General features: G+C 36.7%; 1 protein-coding gene across 3 annotated transcripts in view; it reads left to right on the forward strand.

The window, feature by feature from the left end:
• LOC140741842 (receptor-type tyrosine-protein phosphatase gamma-like) overlaps nucleotides 1-16586 on the forward strand; it is a 648055-nt gene that overhangs the window by 591558 nt on the left and 39911 nt on the right. For all 3 annotated transcript variants that reach the window (XM_073072297.1, XM_073072296.1, XM_073072295.1), the window contains 7 exons: nucleotides 5558-5654; nucleotides 6192-6274; nucleotides 6992-7126; nucleotides 7387-7521; nucleotides 8939-9111; nucleotides 12186-12321; nucleotides 14444-14590. In XM_073072297.1, the coding sequence (XP_072928398.1) occupies nucleotides 5558-5654; nucleotides 6192-6274; nucleotides 6992-7126; nucleotides 7387-7521; nucleotides 8939-9111; nucleotides 12186-12321; nucleotides 14444-14590 (906 nt within the window). The remainder of the gene's footprint in view (nucleotides 1-5557; nucleotides 5655-6191; nucleotides 6275-6991; nucleotides 7127-7386; nucleotides 7522-8938; nucleotides 9112-12185; nucleotides 12322-14443; nucleotides 14591-16586) is intronic.

Raw genomic sequence — 16586 nt, forward strand, 5'->3', positions numbered from 1 at the left:
TTCCTTTCTAAAAGAAGAAATCTTTTCCATCGAACTCCCCCAACACCAAAACTTAGAACAAATTTCAAAATTACCAACTGATCTTAAAACATTAATCCTTCTGTATCATATTCCCCATAAATTTGTCATGTCAGGAATGGATTTGTGTATTTACTCTGAGGCATAATATTCCTGAGCTCTTACCTTTTCTCCCCCGAATAGATTACTGTGTGCAGAATAAAAACTAAGTATTTAAAATTGTTCTTGTATAATCATTGAAATGTCAAAAGTTTTGGTGATGAATCTGAAGCACTCAAGTAAAGGGTGTTTTATATAGAAAATGGATGTGTTCTCCAGGTTACTTGAGCTTTAAAGTTGCAGACCGGTGTAGTTCACAAGTGGGATCATCATTTCTCCAAGGAATATATTTGTAACTTCTAACATTTTGTTAAATTTGCTTCTTACTATGCCTGCAATATTCTATTTGTTTCAGGCAGCATAGTAACGTTTCATCACTAAGCAACTCCACAGAATATATTGACATGTCAAGCAAAATGAAATGCTTCATTCCAAGAAAGATCACTAATCAGTTGGTTATGTTTAATGTGATGCATCACTATTACAATTGAATAAAACATGAGGGTTAAGTGGATTGCTTGAGCAATAGTGATGACAGAAATAGCAACATATAGCTAAGAGTATACACTTGTATTTGTCTTCATTGCCATTTGAAAAAGCTGCACATTTCCATATTTGCCTTCTACCTTAAGCAACAATATGAGCTGCTTTTCAATTGCTAGAGGGAGTGATAAACAGACAGAACATTAATTGGTGCACAGTGACCTGATTATAGGATATTTTATGTTACAGACACTTTGATGAACATGACTTGCTATCAGTTCTATACTTAGATTCCATTGCTCTACTTCAACATAGTTAGTGTGAGAAGAACTTCAAAGTTCATCTCTTGCACGTGTTTTAGGAATCCCAGCAAAGCTTGGAATTTTAGTATCAAGCATCATCACCTAAAATCAGCTAACAGTACTAATCTTGACTCTTTTCACTGATGTGATCTGAAAAGGAATCATTAGGTGGAAATTTGCTGTTTTCTTCCATCATCCTGGAGTAAACAGATGAACCTTTTCTAAACATTATTTTCCTCAGTCATGCCTCCACCAATAAGTGTTACTGGTTATGAAACCATCCGTTCAGCCTCCTCTGCTACTTTCTTCCCTTTTCTGACACGAAAGCCCAACTTCCACATACAGTATTCTAGATTTCCCCTTGTCTGAGCTGTGTGTTTTCCTGTGGGTTTCTTCTGCTGTCTCCTCATGCTGAGCTGTCAACATCAATGCTAAATCTCAGAGGCAGAAGATAATACTGCTATTTTATAGCATTTCTAGTGCCATCAACCAGTGATTAACACTCATTTTGAGATCTACCTCTTGCTTTATTAATCTCATCTCTTGAAAATTTCAACTGGCACATTTTCCACAATTTTATTTTATGTTCCTGATTTAACTACTCTTAGCGTGAACCTACTAATTTTATATATAACAATCCTAACTTTAATTTTCTGTTTATACCTGAATTCCTCAACAAGCTTATGAAGTCAGATCTCTTTATCTTTTTAAACACTCTTTGTTTTTAAAGAAATAAAACAAAATGTGCAACATGTTATTTGTGTTGAAATATTCAAGAATCTGTTAAAATTGTGTTAAATATTTTGCTATGCCGTGTTTTGTATCTTCCTTGAGACTATTCCTAAAATTGGAAGCAATGCTCCTAATGAGGTCAGTCAAGGCTCATTATTCCTCACATTTAAATTCCAGCCATATTGAGATAAATACCAATATTTCATCAATTATTTTGATTACTTTTAGTACATAAGCCACAGCTTTTGTTATTTGTGGACGTGAACACGAAGATTCCTTTATATCTTGTCAGTTTCTATTCTCTCACCAATAAAAAAAAGTACTCTGATTTCTCAGATTCAAATTGGATGACCCTGAATTCCCTCATGCTGAAGTGTATCTGCTAGCATAATGCCACTATCCAAATTCAGAATAATAATTCCCCCAAAGTAGATAACAAACCCTTTATTAGAATTTCTCTCTCTGTCTCATGCATTCAACTGATTAGCATTCCTTAATATAAGATTACCTCAATGTTTTGCACATGTATTTGCTAATAGTTTTAGAATATCTTTCCAGGTAAGTATTAATATGATCTATATTCTAGCTGGAATAGCCATTTGCAGATCTTAGATACATTATCTGTTTATTTCTTTCCCCTGTTTCGACAAGTGTTTTTACACTGGACACTATCCAATGCTTGTGCAGAAGTTCCAGGCCTAAGTTTGGGTGACTGCATTAGGATCCTTCTGCTATTGCATAAGGTTGTTCAGAAGATTCCAAGGAATGCAGACATAGCCTAGTGTTGGCCTTCTTTTGGGTGCTTTGTTTCCTTGAAAATAATTTTATGCTCATTGTTGACTTTTATTTGTTTTAATTACATTTAAAGAATGTTCCATGTTTTATTTACTATTATCAAAAACAATAATTCAGAAGAGGAACAGGCCCCTCAGCCCACACTGTTATGCTGAACTAACAGTAATTTAAAGCTTACTAAACTACCGGTAGTCCCTATTGTGACACATGCATGATCCTTCATTCTCTGCACATATCTGTGCCTATTAAACAGAGCTGTATTATTTCCTATCTGTGACGTTTGCAGGAAGTAATTCTCTAAATATAGGTCAGGGAATGGTTCAAGTTAATTAGGTTATTCCATGTATTTCACATAATTAGAACACATTATATGAGAAATATTGTCAATGATTTACTGATAAGCTAAAGCAATAAATAGTAAAACAAACAAGTTCATAACTAGGTATTGTTAAAGTCATATTTTACAGTAAATTATATTGTAAGAGTAAAATATCGTGACTTTGTTGCAAAAGAGGTCAGATAAATGGAGTTTCTTCAATGGATCAGCTAATTAAATCAGTGAGTAGATGAGCCAGACAAATAAAGGAGATCCATATCCTTACTAAATTAATACGGTTGGGAAAGGAAATGTTCAAGACTCTTGCATTCCCAATAATTAACAATAACCTCCACTGAGAAGGTAAATGTGGGGTTTCAGACCATGTGAGATCAGACTTGGGCATTATGCGCCATTATAAAGTAGTCAAATTTCACCCTTTACTCAGGCTTCTATGTGGAAAATAACTTATCAGTTGAAGTTTCATTGGGTTCTTGTCTCAACCAATCTTTTCCTTGTAAGGAGTCATTTTCAGGGGAGTTGTTGGAGGAAGTAAAAATTAAGCCCAAGTCCTCCATAAATCATTTGATAATTGCATTTCTCAGTGTGGTAGTGAGTGTGCTGTATTTCTGGCCAAACAATTCAGGTAAGTTCAAATCCTACAGGAATTTGAGAATTTGAATACAGTTTTTTTTAAAAAAGCAGAAGTAAATTGCTGAAGTTGGTTTGCGTGGCTCTACTCCCATACGTATGTGGTTGATTTTATTCACCCCTGTGGTGACAACTCATTCAACCGTATCAAATTGCTGCCAATGGTTTGCAATAAGGTGCATCACCATCTCTTCAAGGTAACAAACGATTATTGAAAAAGTGGGCACTTGGCTGCCAAAACATACATTTTTAGGATACATTTTTTTTAAAATGAATTATTTATTTATTTAGAATAAATTAAAACCAATAAAATGTTAGATTCAACTTTATGTTCAAGATCCTCTCTGTTTTCTTAGCAGAAGCTCATCTCCATTTTAAAGCTAAAGCTATCTTTTGTACATCCCTGTTGGAGAGGAAGAAAATTACCTAACATTACCTCTCCAAATTGCTATCGAATGAACCATGCTGAAAGGTCTTTTGCCTAGTAATTAATCCCCTAATTAAACTAAACATGTAATAAAGTGAAAGCAGCATATTGTACTCTACCTATAAAATTAACCATTCAAATCAATGAATGGAGTTGAATTGTGTGGAAATCAGGTAAGGAGGTGTTCTGTTGTGATGCATATTACAATCGAGTAACTGGTGAAGTTCCATTGTCAAGGCAGGTCAAGTGTTATTTGGCTGAAATTCCAGAAGGCTACAGAAACTACTCCCTAAAGTCAGTCAGAACCTTCAATAGATGAACAAGGACCTGGAGGAATAAAGTGTGGAACAGTATGTACTTGTTCTGAGATTAATGCTATCTAAACCATACAATTCTAAAAGGTCATTCTGCTCCAAATGTGCAGAAACTTTAACTTAGCAAATAAATGAAGCATGGGCTAAATCTAAATCAATATCTAAGGTACCTACAGTCCTTTGTATTGTTGACTTTTGTTTGTTTTAAACACTGTACTAAAAAGGGGATTTCTCATTCTGTTCATTAGGATATAAATGCTTACTGTTGTCTTTGATAATGATAATCTAACTGTTTAAATTTGTCACCTTCACTTCAGCGAATCCTGCTCTTCTGAAAATGGATGTTTTGAACTGGGTACATCATCCGATCAAACCATGATGTCCTGATTACTATGCTTTTCTTTACACTGTGAATTTCTAATGTAGGAATCCTTTGGTTGTTGTCCATATTTCTATAAATGATCTGTTCCACAATATTGCCATCTTATGAATCTGAGCAAGATTTATCGAAATGACAATGAATTTGAACAGAAAAAAATCTGCTCCAATTCTTGTTTTTTTTCCAATACTTCATGAGTTTAAGGTTGCACCATATACAGTACCTTCCTCCTTGGAAGGAGGTTAAAGTTTTAGTCAAATTTCAGTGTATTCATGATTGTGTGTGTATGTGTGTAACTCCCTGTTATATTTTAAACTTTAAAAGCATGATGCATTCAAACACTAATGCAGAAAATAAATCTGAAAATGTTTCATCTTTACTGACTTAACTTTAAGGATTGCCTGGATGGGACACAGAAATTTAGCCAAAGTTTAGCCAGAAGAATTGCATAAACATTATTAATTTAATTTAATAATGTTAATTTAATTTGAAAGGAAAATTGACTAGAATTGGAGTGAGATTACCTTTGTTCTTTGGTCCTTCACAATGATGTATCATGATCAGAAATAAAGATGAATCTCTACTGAATGTTTTACAACTCCAGAATCCAGGTCTTTACTTTTTTAATGTAAACGTTCTTTGAATACTGTTCATGACCTTTTTGATAATCAGTTTTTTACAAAGAAGCAATTTTGTTTCATTTCCTATTTTCAGCTATGTAAGTTTATTCCCTCCATTCTAAAAGCCAAGTTTCTTGTGTATAGTCTCCTCCACTTCCACAATAAAGCAATATACTTAGCTAACACAGTAAGTATTTGTAATTGAGCCAGACAATTCTGGAAGGCAGGAACTGCTCGATAGCAAGCAAAAACAGAAGACTAAGCTATTTTCATCTTCCAAATCCAAGCACCAAGGCCATTTGACTTATTTGACAATCTGAGTACTTAAGTAAATTTGTGATGCATCTAACATTTGAATGTCGTGCATATGTTTTGAAACAGGAAACCAATGAAGTTTTCCTTCTTATTTTGCAATTTATAGGAAGTCCAACGCTGTACAGCTGATATGAACATCACATCAGAGCATTCCAACCATCCAGATAACAAGCACAAAAACCGATACATCAACATTGTAGCATGTAAGACTGTGCTGCATTAAAATCTATTGATATTAGAGTATTTTTAAATATATCATTGATATTCCCCTTTATAGGATGGAGAAGGATAACAACATGAATGAAAAGCACAGGGTTGTTTAATCAAAGTTCCCTTTCAATTAAGAATGCTTCTGGAAATCATTATTCAGATGTGAAAATCCATTGAGGCTATCGTAAATTATTTCAGTAAGCAGTGATTTCCTTGTAACACACACAAAATGCTGGAGGAACTCAGCAGGCCAGGCAGCATCTATAAAAAAGAGGCTGAAGGGTCTCAGCCAAAATGTCAACTGTACGCTTTTCCTGGTCTGGCCTGTTGAGTTCCTCCAGCATTTTGTGAGTGTTGCTTGGATTCCCAGCATCTGCAGATTTTCTCTTGTTGGTGACTTCCTTTAATTATGTAGAGTATAGTTTAATTTGTTGAACACTTATTGTGTTTTTATATTTGTTAATGAACACTTGAAATAAACTGCTAATCAATGTAACTATTCTTGTGGATTAATACTATCATTTCAACAGATGATCACAGCAGAGTTAAGCTACGGCCAATACCAGGAAAAGATTCAAAGCACAGTGACTATATAAATGCCAACTATGTTGATGTAAGTCACTCTTTTATGTATACTGTGTTTCCCACATTTGTCATGGTCACTCAATTCAGAGAAATCCAGTTGGAATTGAAAATTGAGTAGATCATAAATTGCACTCTTATTTAATTTCTAATGTCTAATTTAATTCTCGGCCAGACTAAATTAATATTGTTCTTATGCTCTTGAATTGTCTTTCGTTGTCTCTCATATGCTAATTTTATATGTTTATCTCAATAGTCTGAAGTAATTGAATATCCAAGCATTATGCTGCTCACAAATGTTAATTAATCAGTTAATTATCTTTCACAAAGGCCAGTGTTGACTCTTGTCTGAAGCACTTTATTTGTGTGGGTACATGTATACCTTTAAATTTGTATATGTGTTATGTTGACTAAAATACTGTAACCAAGCTCACATTGCTTAAAATTAAGACTGACAAAACGCACTACGTTGAACACAAAAAAATGTATTAAATGTGTCAGAAGAATGTCTTGATTAAAGAGAATAAAGGATGTGAATAAAAAAGAACACCTGAAATGCCTGTGTGCAGAATATATTATTTCTCAAATGCTGAAACTTCATAATGGTGCAAAGTAACTGCATGAAAAATAATGGTGAATAATGTCACAAAAATGTCAAAGCATTTAGAGCTTAACAATGCAATTATGAATTTTGTATATAAATGTTGTGGAACAAAATTTTTATGTGGTTTCATTTCCTCCACTAAAGGGTTACAACAAGTCAAAAGCCTATATAGCTACACAAGGCCCCCTTAAGCCCACATTTGAAGATTTTTGGAGAATGATCTGGGAACAAAATACAGGAATCATTGTTATGATTACAAATTTAGTGGAAAAAGGAAGAGTAAGTGAATTTTATAATTTTGTTTTCAGAATCTTGCATATATTTTAAATCACCATTTTAAATGTATTAAAACAGATCTTACTATGAAGTGGCAAAATGCTTTAATGTAAAGTAATTAACATTCAGTTGAGTGCAGAACATTGAATATAACTGTGGTTCAGTAATGGACATTCAATTGAGTGTGGAACATTGACTTTGTAATTCAGGGAGTGATTTGTAGTATTTTCTGGTTGCATTGCAATCTTTCTCTTGTATTCCAGCGAAAATGTGATCAGTACTGGCCCAGTGAGAACAATGAAGAGTATGGCAACATAATTGTCACCCTGAAGAGCACAAAAGTGAGGGCATGTTGTACTGTACGTCACTTCACCATACGGAACACAAAAGTTAAAAAGGTAAATTTAACAATAAATGTCATGTTGTACTTCTGACTTATGAGGTTAGGAATTCCAAGCATGCTACAACCACAAACAAATCATATAAAAATGTAAGTCTTAATTATAAGGTGCATTTCAAGTCTTCAGCAGATCTTAAAATAGTTTATACTCAATTAATTACTTTGGAGCGCAGTCAATGCTGCAACGTCAGGAAGTGAAGCTGTCAATTTATATAGAACAAGGTTCCACAAAAAGCAGAACAGAAAATGGCAAGATTTTTTTGCCATTGGTAAGAGGATAAATGTTAGCAAGACAAATATTCCAATTAATATTATCCAGGAAGATGGTTCTAACCTTTATTGTAACTAAAATAAAATATATTTTTGCACTTAAAGTTACTAGAAGTATTTTAATGAACCAATGCACAAATGCTTATTGAAAAAACTAACATCTGTTTTCAGTGGTAAGGCATTTTAACCCTCACCTGGCATGAATCAGAAAATTTGATGTAGGCTTTCAAATACTCATAGAGTGGCTTTCTAACTGTGATCTACAAGGATCAGGATATTGGTATCATGACTAGTGTGAATCGAAAGTGAAATCTTGACCTCTTCTTTTTTGTTTCCCTTCTGAGTTATATACTTTGTTGGTAAAATTTCCTTTGATAGAGAGAGAGGCCAACAAGAACCCTCAGACTGAACTCTGACATATAAATATTAAAAGAATGAATTGGAAGCTAATATATATGTGCTTTTTGTGCCAATGCAAAGGACCAATTCCAGAAATGTTGTTTGTTTCTTCCTCCATTTGGAAAACAGGACAGAATCAGTCAAACTCAGCATGGATTGTGAGAGAGAAATAATGCACAACAAATTCACTGAAAATGAAGTGAGAAGAATAGAATTTAATATGTTTAGACTTTCAGAAGGCTTTCAGTAAGTTTCTACATAAGTGCACCTGGGATTGGGCCGGATGTGACGCTGGCATAAAGGAAACAAAAGTGGGAACAAACAGACTTGTGGGGTAGCAGTGGTCGGTGCTTGGACCCCACTTGTACACAATATGTATTAACGATTTAGATTAGGTGTTCCCAACCTGGGGTCTGCAGATCCCTCGGTTAATGGTAGCGGTCCATGGCAAAAAAAAGATTGGGAACCCCTGATTTGGATGAAAGAATTAAGTGTAATATCTTCAAGCTTGCAGATGGCACAAAGCTGGGTGAGGATGTAAGCTCTGAGCAGGATGCAGAGAGTTGCCGATGTGATATGGAGGTTGTGGACAAATGCATTGCAGATGCAATATAATGCGGTTAAGCGTGAATCTGGTATTGATACACAACAGTGGATGATGATGACAGAGTTTGAGATTTGCCAGTTGTTCTCTAAAAGGATATAATATAATCATTGATAAATGTGCTGATAAACTGTGGTTCCAGGGCCAAAAGGGAAACCCCAAGGGACGTCAGAACGAACGCATGGTTATCCAGTACCACTACACCCAGTGGCCTGACATGGGGGTACCAGAGTATGCCCTTCCTGTACTCACCTTTGTAAGAAAATCATCTGCAGCTCAAACACCAGACATGGGACCAGTGGTGGTACATTGCAGGTATAAATTAAATTCTATCTTCCCTTGAAGGTCTGAAATATAATTGTGCATTACAATACTTTGTCCAATCCCATTTGTACCACACCAGCAATTGAACCAACCACCTCTGCATACAACAAAGCCAAAGCAACATTAAGACGTTGGGCAACAAAGGGTAAGTATTAAACCTGCCACAAAAGTATCTAATAAGAGAGTCTAACCTCCTACCCCCTTGATATTTAATGGCTTTACCATCACTGAATCCCCTACCATCAACATTCTGGGGCTAGCATATCAACTAAACCAGTCAAATTAATATCCTGTCTGCAAGATCAGATCAGAAACTAGGAGTCCTGTAGTGAGTGATGCCCCTCTGGACATGCCAGCATCTCTCAATCATTTACAAGTCATAATTCAATAATATGGAATATTTTCAATGATTTAGGATAGGATTTCTGTAAAAATAAATACTTGGTGGTCAGTATGGACTCAGTGGACAGAAGGACCTGTTTCTGTGTTGTATCCTTCTCTGACTCTACGACATTTACCACCAGGGAGGACAAAGGGCAGCAGAACATAAAGCACCATCACCTGCAGATATCCCTCCATATCACACACTGTTGGAAATCTCCTGTTGGGCCTTCATTGTAGCTCAGTCTAAACTCGGAAGCTCCCTGCCTAGCAGCTCTGTGGAGGTACCTTCATCAAAAGGGTGGGAGAGATTCAAGAAAGTGACTCACCATCACCTTGTCAAGGACATTAGAAATGAGCAATAAATAGCAGCTTTCCCAGCGATGCCTAGGTTATGAAGTTTATTTCAGTGGCAAGATCATTTATTTTTTCATCGGCCCTTTATTGACCTAGAAATCCCACATGTTTTCCGTCTGGAGAGAATTGACCCAAATAGTGCAAAAGATCATAGAATTTGTAACCTGTGCATCGAGAAGCTTAGAATGGTCACACTACAGAAGGAGCCTATTTGACCCAGCTTATCTCCAGCAGAATGCCGGACTGTTCCCAATCTCCAACCCTTTCTTCTTGGCCTTGCAGATATTTATTCAGTTCCTTCAGATATTTACTTGACTCCTTCTTGAAGGCCACAGTAGAACCTGCATCTAACACAAAGGCAGACAGTGCATTCCCATTTCCAACCACATGTTGCTTAAAGCCTTTTCCTCTTTAACTTTTAACAGTGATCTCTGGTCCTTATCCAGTGAATAGTATCCCATTATAATATTCAGTTCAGTTCAGCATTCAAGACCATAATTCCCTCCAGGCTCGACAAGAAGCTCAGAGACCTCGGCCTTCACCCTGTCTGTGTAGCTGGATCCTGGACTTCCTGTCAGATCGCTGACAGGTAGTAAGAGTGGGCTCCCTTACCTCTGCCCCTCTGACCCTCAACACAGGTGTCCTTTAGGGCTTTGTACTTAGCCCCCTCCTTTACTCTCTCTATACCCATGACTGTATCACCACCCACAGCTCCAATCTGCTAATTAAATTTGCTGACGGCACTACACTGAATGGCCGAATCTCAGATAATACTGAGGCCACCTACAGAGAGGAAGTTATCACCCTGACAGTGATGTTAGGAAAACAATCTCTCCCTCAACTTCGCAAAAACAAAGGAGCTGGTTGTGAACTACAGGAGGAATGGAGACGGGCTAACCCCTGTTGACATCAATGGATCTGGGGTTGAGAGTGTGAACAGCTTTAAGTTCCTCGGCATACACATCACCAAGGATGTCACAGGGTCTGTACGTACCAGCTGTGTGGTGAAGAAGGCATGCCTCTTTCACCTCAGACGGCTGAAAAAGTTTGGTATGGCCCCCCAAATTCTAAGAACTTTCTATGGGGACATGATTGAGAGCATCCTAATGGGCTGCATCACAGTCTGGTATGGGAACTGTACTTCCCTCAGTCGCAGGACTCTGCAGAGAGTGGTGAGAACAGCCCAGCGTATCTGTAGATGTGAACTTCCCACTATTCAGAACATTTACGAAGACAGGGGTGTAAAACTGCCATGAAGGATTATTGGAGACCCTAGTCTTCTGTATCCTCTCTAATGCCTTCATGTTCCTAAACAATATAGTGCTAGAACTAAACATAATATTCTCGTTGACACTGGGTGAGTGTTTTATGAAGGTTCAGCAGACTTCTCTGGTTTTGCAACCTATACTGTACCTCTGTTGATAAAGCCCCAAATTGTGTATTCTTTATTAAATGCTTTTTTTAAACCTGCCCTGCCACTTCCAATACCAATCCCTTACCCTGTTTCTATATCCTTTTCCAAACAATAGCCTTTATTCTCTAGTGCCTCACTTCATTTTTCCTATGGAAATAAATCACTCACATTGTTCTGCATATAACTTTATTTCCTCAAATTCCAAGAGTCTGGTTCAAAGGCGTAAAGCAGGCCCCACCTACAAATCTGTCCTTATCCCCAAAAGTGGCAAGTAATTTTCCACGATTCTTTGCCTCTTCCTCTGACTACACCTGATCAAGAGTGTTCCATCACATTGTGCCCTGAATCTTGGGTGGATGGCTATCAGCATTTTTTATTAATCTGTCATTAATGACCTGAAGCTCCAGTAACCACTGGTCAATTGATACCACTGTCAAGTGAGATACTGATACCACAATTTTTTTTAAATCACCTTAAATTCAAAGGTTCAAAGGTTAATTTATTATCAAAATATACAATTCTGAAATTCAGCTCAAATGATGTTCAAATTCAATAAGTTGGTCTTCACATGGTACGAGAGGGTGGACGCTATTACACCTCAGGACATCCCGAAGTTCGGAGTTCAATTCTGGCGCCATTTCGTGAGACGTCTGTGGAATGTGTGGGTTTTCCTGGGTGCTCTGGTTTCCTCCCACCGTCCAAAGATGTACAGGGTAGGTTAATCAGTCGTTGTAAATTGTCCCGTGATTAGGTTAGGGTTAATCAGGTTTGTCCGGGGTTGCTGGGACTGTGTGGCTTGAAGGGCCAAAAGGGCCTACTCTGTGCTATATTTCTAGATAAATAGATTAAAACTTTAAACTGTTTTTGCTTGTTTATCAACAGTGTTTTAATTCCTTGTTCTCTCACCCTGCAGTGCTGGTGTTGGTAGAACTGGAACATACATTGTGCTTGACAGTATGTTGAAACAGATAAAAGATAAAAGCACAGTTAATGTTCTAGGTTTCCTCAAACATATCAGGACCCAAAGGAACTATCTTGTCCAAACAGAGGTAAGTGAATATCAAAAAAGACCAATTCCTGATTCTATTTATGTAGCTTGAGAGAGTTTGTGTTTATGTTTGGCTAGTAATGAGCATTGGGAAGGAAACCGGTTTACAATTGTCATGAAACAAAGGTTAAAGTACCCTAAATCACACATAGAAATCAGATGAAAAATTGTTAGTTATTTCATAATGATTGGGATAAACATATTTCACTGGATCATATCTGCACTTTCATTACATGCAGGATAAAAATAAAACCAATCAGAGACAGTGGACAATACTGTAGTTCTAGTATTCAGATGTTTTTGCCATATGTTTCAGTGTATCTTCCTGAAACATTCTTCTGTAGTGAAGACACCATATAAATATTGGCTCTGAGAGGCAAAGCCATTCAAATGGGATGCATGCATTCATGGTTTTGCCTTGCATATTTATTTCTTAGCTCTTCTTGATTTTAAGAGGTATTTTAAATTTACATTTTCCTTCATTTCTCAGCCCGTTTTATTCCAGTCGGAGTTGTCCTCCTGAAGTTACTTGAGTAATTCTGTAGACATATTATCACATACTGAAATGTCTGAATCTATTTACACTGCAATTTAATACAATTCTTATTACATGCTAATATACTGTATATCATTAAATTCTAGAAGTATATTAGGGTTAAATATGCATCTCAAGTAGAGGGACCAGGTTACCAGTGTTTTTTTTAATCAGATTCTTTTGGATCAATAACAATGCAATTGACGTTTTGGACTTGTCATCATCAACATATTCCCAAATGTAAGAAAAGGAATGCAATTCAAAGTATTATTGTTCTGTAGTTAACAGTCCCTCATTCAAAATAGCAGTATTAATCATTATTAATATTGTAGTGTTAATTGTACTAAAACGCAGTCAGCTCAGGGTTCAACTGTTTACGAAGGGAAGTTTGGAATTTTCAAGATTGGAGGTTAAAAATTCTGATATCCTATTGAGCTGATTTTGCATATGTAACCAATTCTGAAAAGAGATTGACAGCAGCATGTGCAGAAATAATTTCCTGCAAGGCCGCTGAAGGTGAGTTATAGATTGTCCTGAGGCAGGGTGGTTTAGTTGTTGTTCCAGAGCATTTGAAGGCTCTGGACCAGTCATCAATGGTGTGGGGGAATCTCACTGAAACTTAATGGATACTAAAACAGCTTCAGAATAAAGGAACGTCTCTTGAATACCGAGGTGGGGATTAATTTCTTCAGTCAGAGGGTGATGAATCTGTGGAATTTGTTGCACAGAGGGTGGTGGAAGCCAAGTCTCAGGGTGCATTTAAGGCATACATTGATAGGTTTGTGATGGATAAAGGATTACGGGTTAGAAGAGAAGGCAGAACGGTATTGAAAATAAAAATCAGCCATGATTGAATGGCAGAGCAGACTCGATAGCCCAAGATGCAGGGGAGGCAGAATATTCTTCCATTGTTTCCTGAGAACTAAAAGAATATAGAATTAGGTATGAATTGTGCATACTTTGGCCATACATATTAAATTCAACACGAGGTGGTCTATATGATTTCTCGCAAGTCTAAAGCCCCACTACTGAACTTCAAGATAGAGATCTAAAACAGATATTATGTGGCTTGAAAATGTTAATAGGAGGTTCAGATTTGTCAAGGACACCTTTTCTAGAAATGTATCAGTGATGTGCAAAACAGAAGCCAGGGCCTGCTCCGATCATGATATATGGTGGTTGTCAAGAAATAGTATGATCCAGAAATGGTATGAGCTAGAAGTGCAAGCATGTTCCCTACATCTCCCTGACTTCACATGAGGTGCGGTTGCTCACCAACTCTCACTGATAGAGTCAGCTCCAGTGTTAACTAAAAGCTCTAAGGAAAAGAGCCTCAGATTGAAATCTGCCTTCGGGTGACTTCCTACACCAGTGACAGCCAAGAACGCTGAGGAAGCCCAAGGTTTAGGTTGCTTTAGTGGGGACAATGGATCGAAACTAATTCTTAGTATGTAATTGTAACAGCTTTCTCTTTTAAATGTCTTTCCCTCCTTCATTATTACACGTTGAGCATGTCATGACTGTTGTGATAGTGAAGTAGAACTGCTTGCTTGCTATCATTATGTTTTTCTTTTTTTTGCCTTTTAAGGAACAATACATTTTTATTCATGAAGCCTTGCGGGAAGCAATACACGGAAAAGAAACAGAAGTACCTTCCACGCAGCTACATGGTTACGTCAACAGTATTCTAATTCCAGGTCTTTCTGGGAAGATGAGGCTGGAGAAGCAGTTCAAGGTCAGTTACTGGAACTAGATTCTTGGGTCTATTCTATACTCTGTAGTAGAATATTATGTGTAAATCGTAAGGTTTGTGGACTTTATTTCTACTTGGTTTGACTAGCGTCTTCTAAATGGATGGATACATTGAAATTGAAACTAATTTAAGAATTAACAAGTTCTGTGCATGATACCCCAGAGTAGGTTTAAATAAATTAATACGATGGTAGTTAGTTCTGGAATGATATGACGATGATACAAAGTAATGCTAGGCTTCTTATCATTTGGTATTATTTTATAAAATGATTATTCTCTTTTAGAATATCATGGACTTTAGGATGAAGAAAGTTTTGAAGATGCAAAGTGTCATGATATACAGTTTGCAAAGTTTCTAAGGATAAGCTTTTATTGGAATATTTGTCACTGTGTTACCTTCATGTGCATTACATATTTCTAAAATAATAAATAATGGGTTGAATCCTCTGCAGGGAAGTGCTGGTGTTTACCCCTGTAAATTCATTCAACTTAGTGTCTACACCATACATATATATTTCTAATCTGAAGTCCTGGACTCATCGATAGATTGCAGCGAGTGAACCTGCAAAATATAATGGGGAATCAACAGCTCCCACATTGGTTGGCTACTTGTAGGCAGGGATCAGCTATATGTGCTGTCCCTTAGCAGAAAAATTCCATCTTACACCAAGCATGAGATGTCATGCTTAATGTATCTTTTATATATCAAAATGTGCAAAGACTTTTTCTCTAGCACATAACTGACTTCTTATTAATTTCTTGGGATCTGAGCATCACTGGCTAGGCCAGCATCTATGGCTCTTTCCTAATTTTACAGCAGATTTGATGGGCCAAATGTCTTACAGCTTTACCCTTGAGCAGGTGTAAATTAGAACTATGACGGACCCTGTAATCCTTCAATGCTTTTGAGCATGGAGTTCCAGGGTTTTTCACTTAGTAGTGACAGAGGATGTCAGAACAGTGTACTACTGGGAGGGGAATCTGCAGCTGATAGTGGTTTCATCGATGAAGCCTAGTCAAGTGTCCAGCAGATTCTGGAAAAACACAAAATCATGTGAAATTACAATAATCTCTAACAATGAGATTTTACATTTTCTTTCTGAAGTGCAGAAAACAGAAACATTATATCATGTGGAAGAAATGTACAAACACTTATGAAGCAAATTCAATTTTATGAATGGCTTATGCATTAAAATCAGATTAAATTTTGTCCCGAGACAGTTGCTCAGAATTAAAGGTAATTCCCTTTACCATTATTTAGATGCTTAGATGCATTATTTAAATGTTTAATTTAGAAAAAACGTTTGTGCTTATATCAAGTATTTAGAAAACACAAAGTAAAATTCAGTATTGCCTACTGACCCCTGGGAGCAGTAAGGCCACACTATTTATGCATTATTCTTGTGTACATGAGTCAATAGAACAAAGAATCTGTATTGTTTTCTGTTATTCTGCTCATTAAAAAGACATCTGTGTAAACTGAGTCTTCTTAGCCATAATATTTGATGGCCAATACTTCAGTACACTTCTGTGTCTTGCAATGTTCTTACTGATAAAATCAACTGCATCAGATTGGATAACAGGGGTAACTTATCTGCAGATCACTATTATAGCACCACTGTGGCACACTAATACAATGTGAGTGTTATTCATGCTTTACATTTAATTGTACCTGGCATTTTTCAACTCCTAGTACTTAGTGCTCTCCTGCAGTCCACCCTTATGTGCTTTATAAATCTCAGCAGGCGTATGCTGAAGGGTGAGAATGATGAAAACTATGTATTTATGGTATTGCGCTTCCCATATACTGTAATAGGTGCAACAAAACATTTGAAATGATAACTCTGCTCCACCTGCAAGTCCTAGGTCCTCCATAATGTTTATGTACAAACAAATTTTGGTGAACATGTTAAGCGCATGTCTCCCTGACTTGGAAAACTTCTGTCTTTTGAATGCCCAAGTCTTTGTTCTCAGATGTA

The sequence above is a fragment of the Hemitrygon akajei genome, chromosome 19, assembly GCF_048418815.1.
Source record: "Hemitrygon akajei chromosome 19, sHemAka1.3, whole genome shotgun sequence".
NCBI lineage: Eukaryota > Metazoa > Chordata > Chondrichthyes > Myliobatiformes > Dasyatidae > Hemitrygon > Hemitrygon akajei.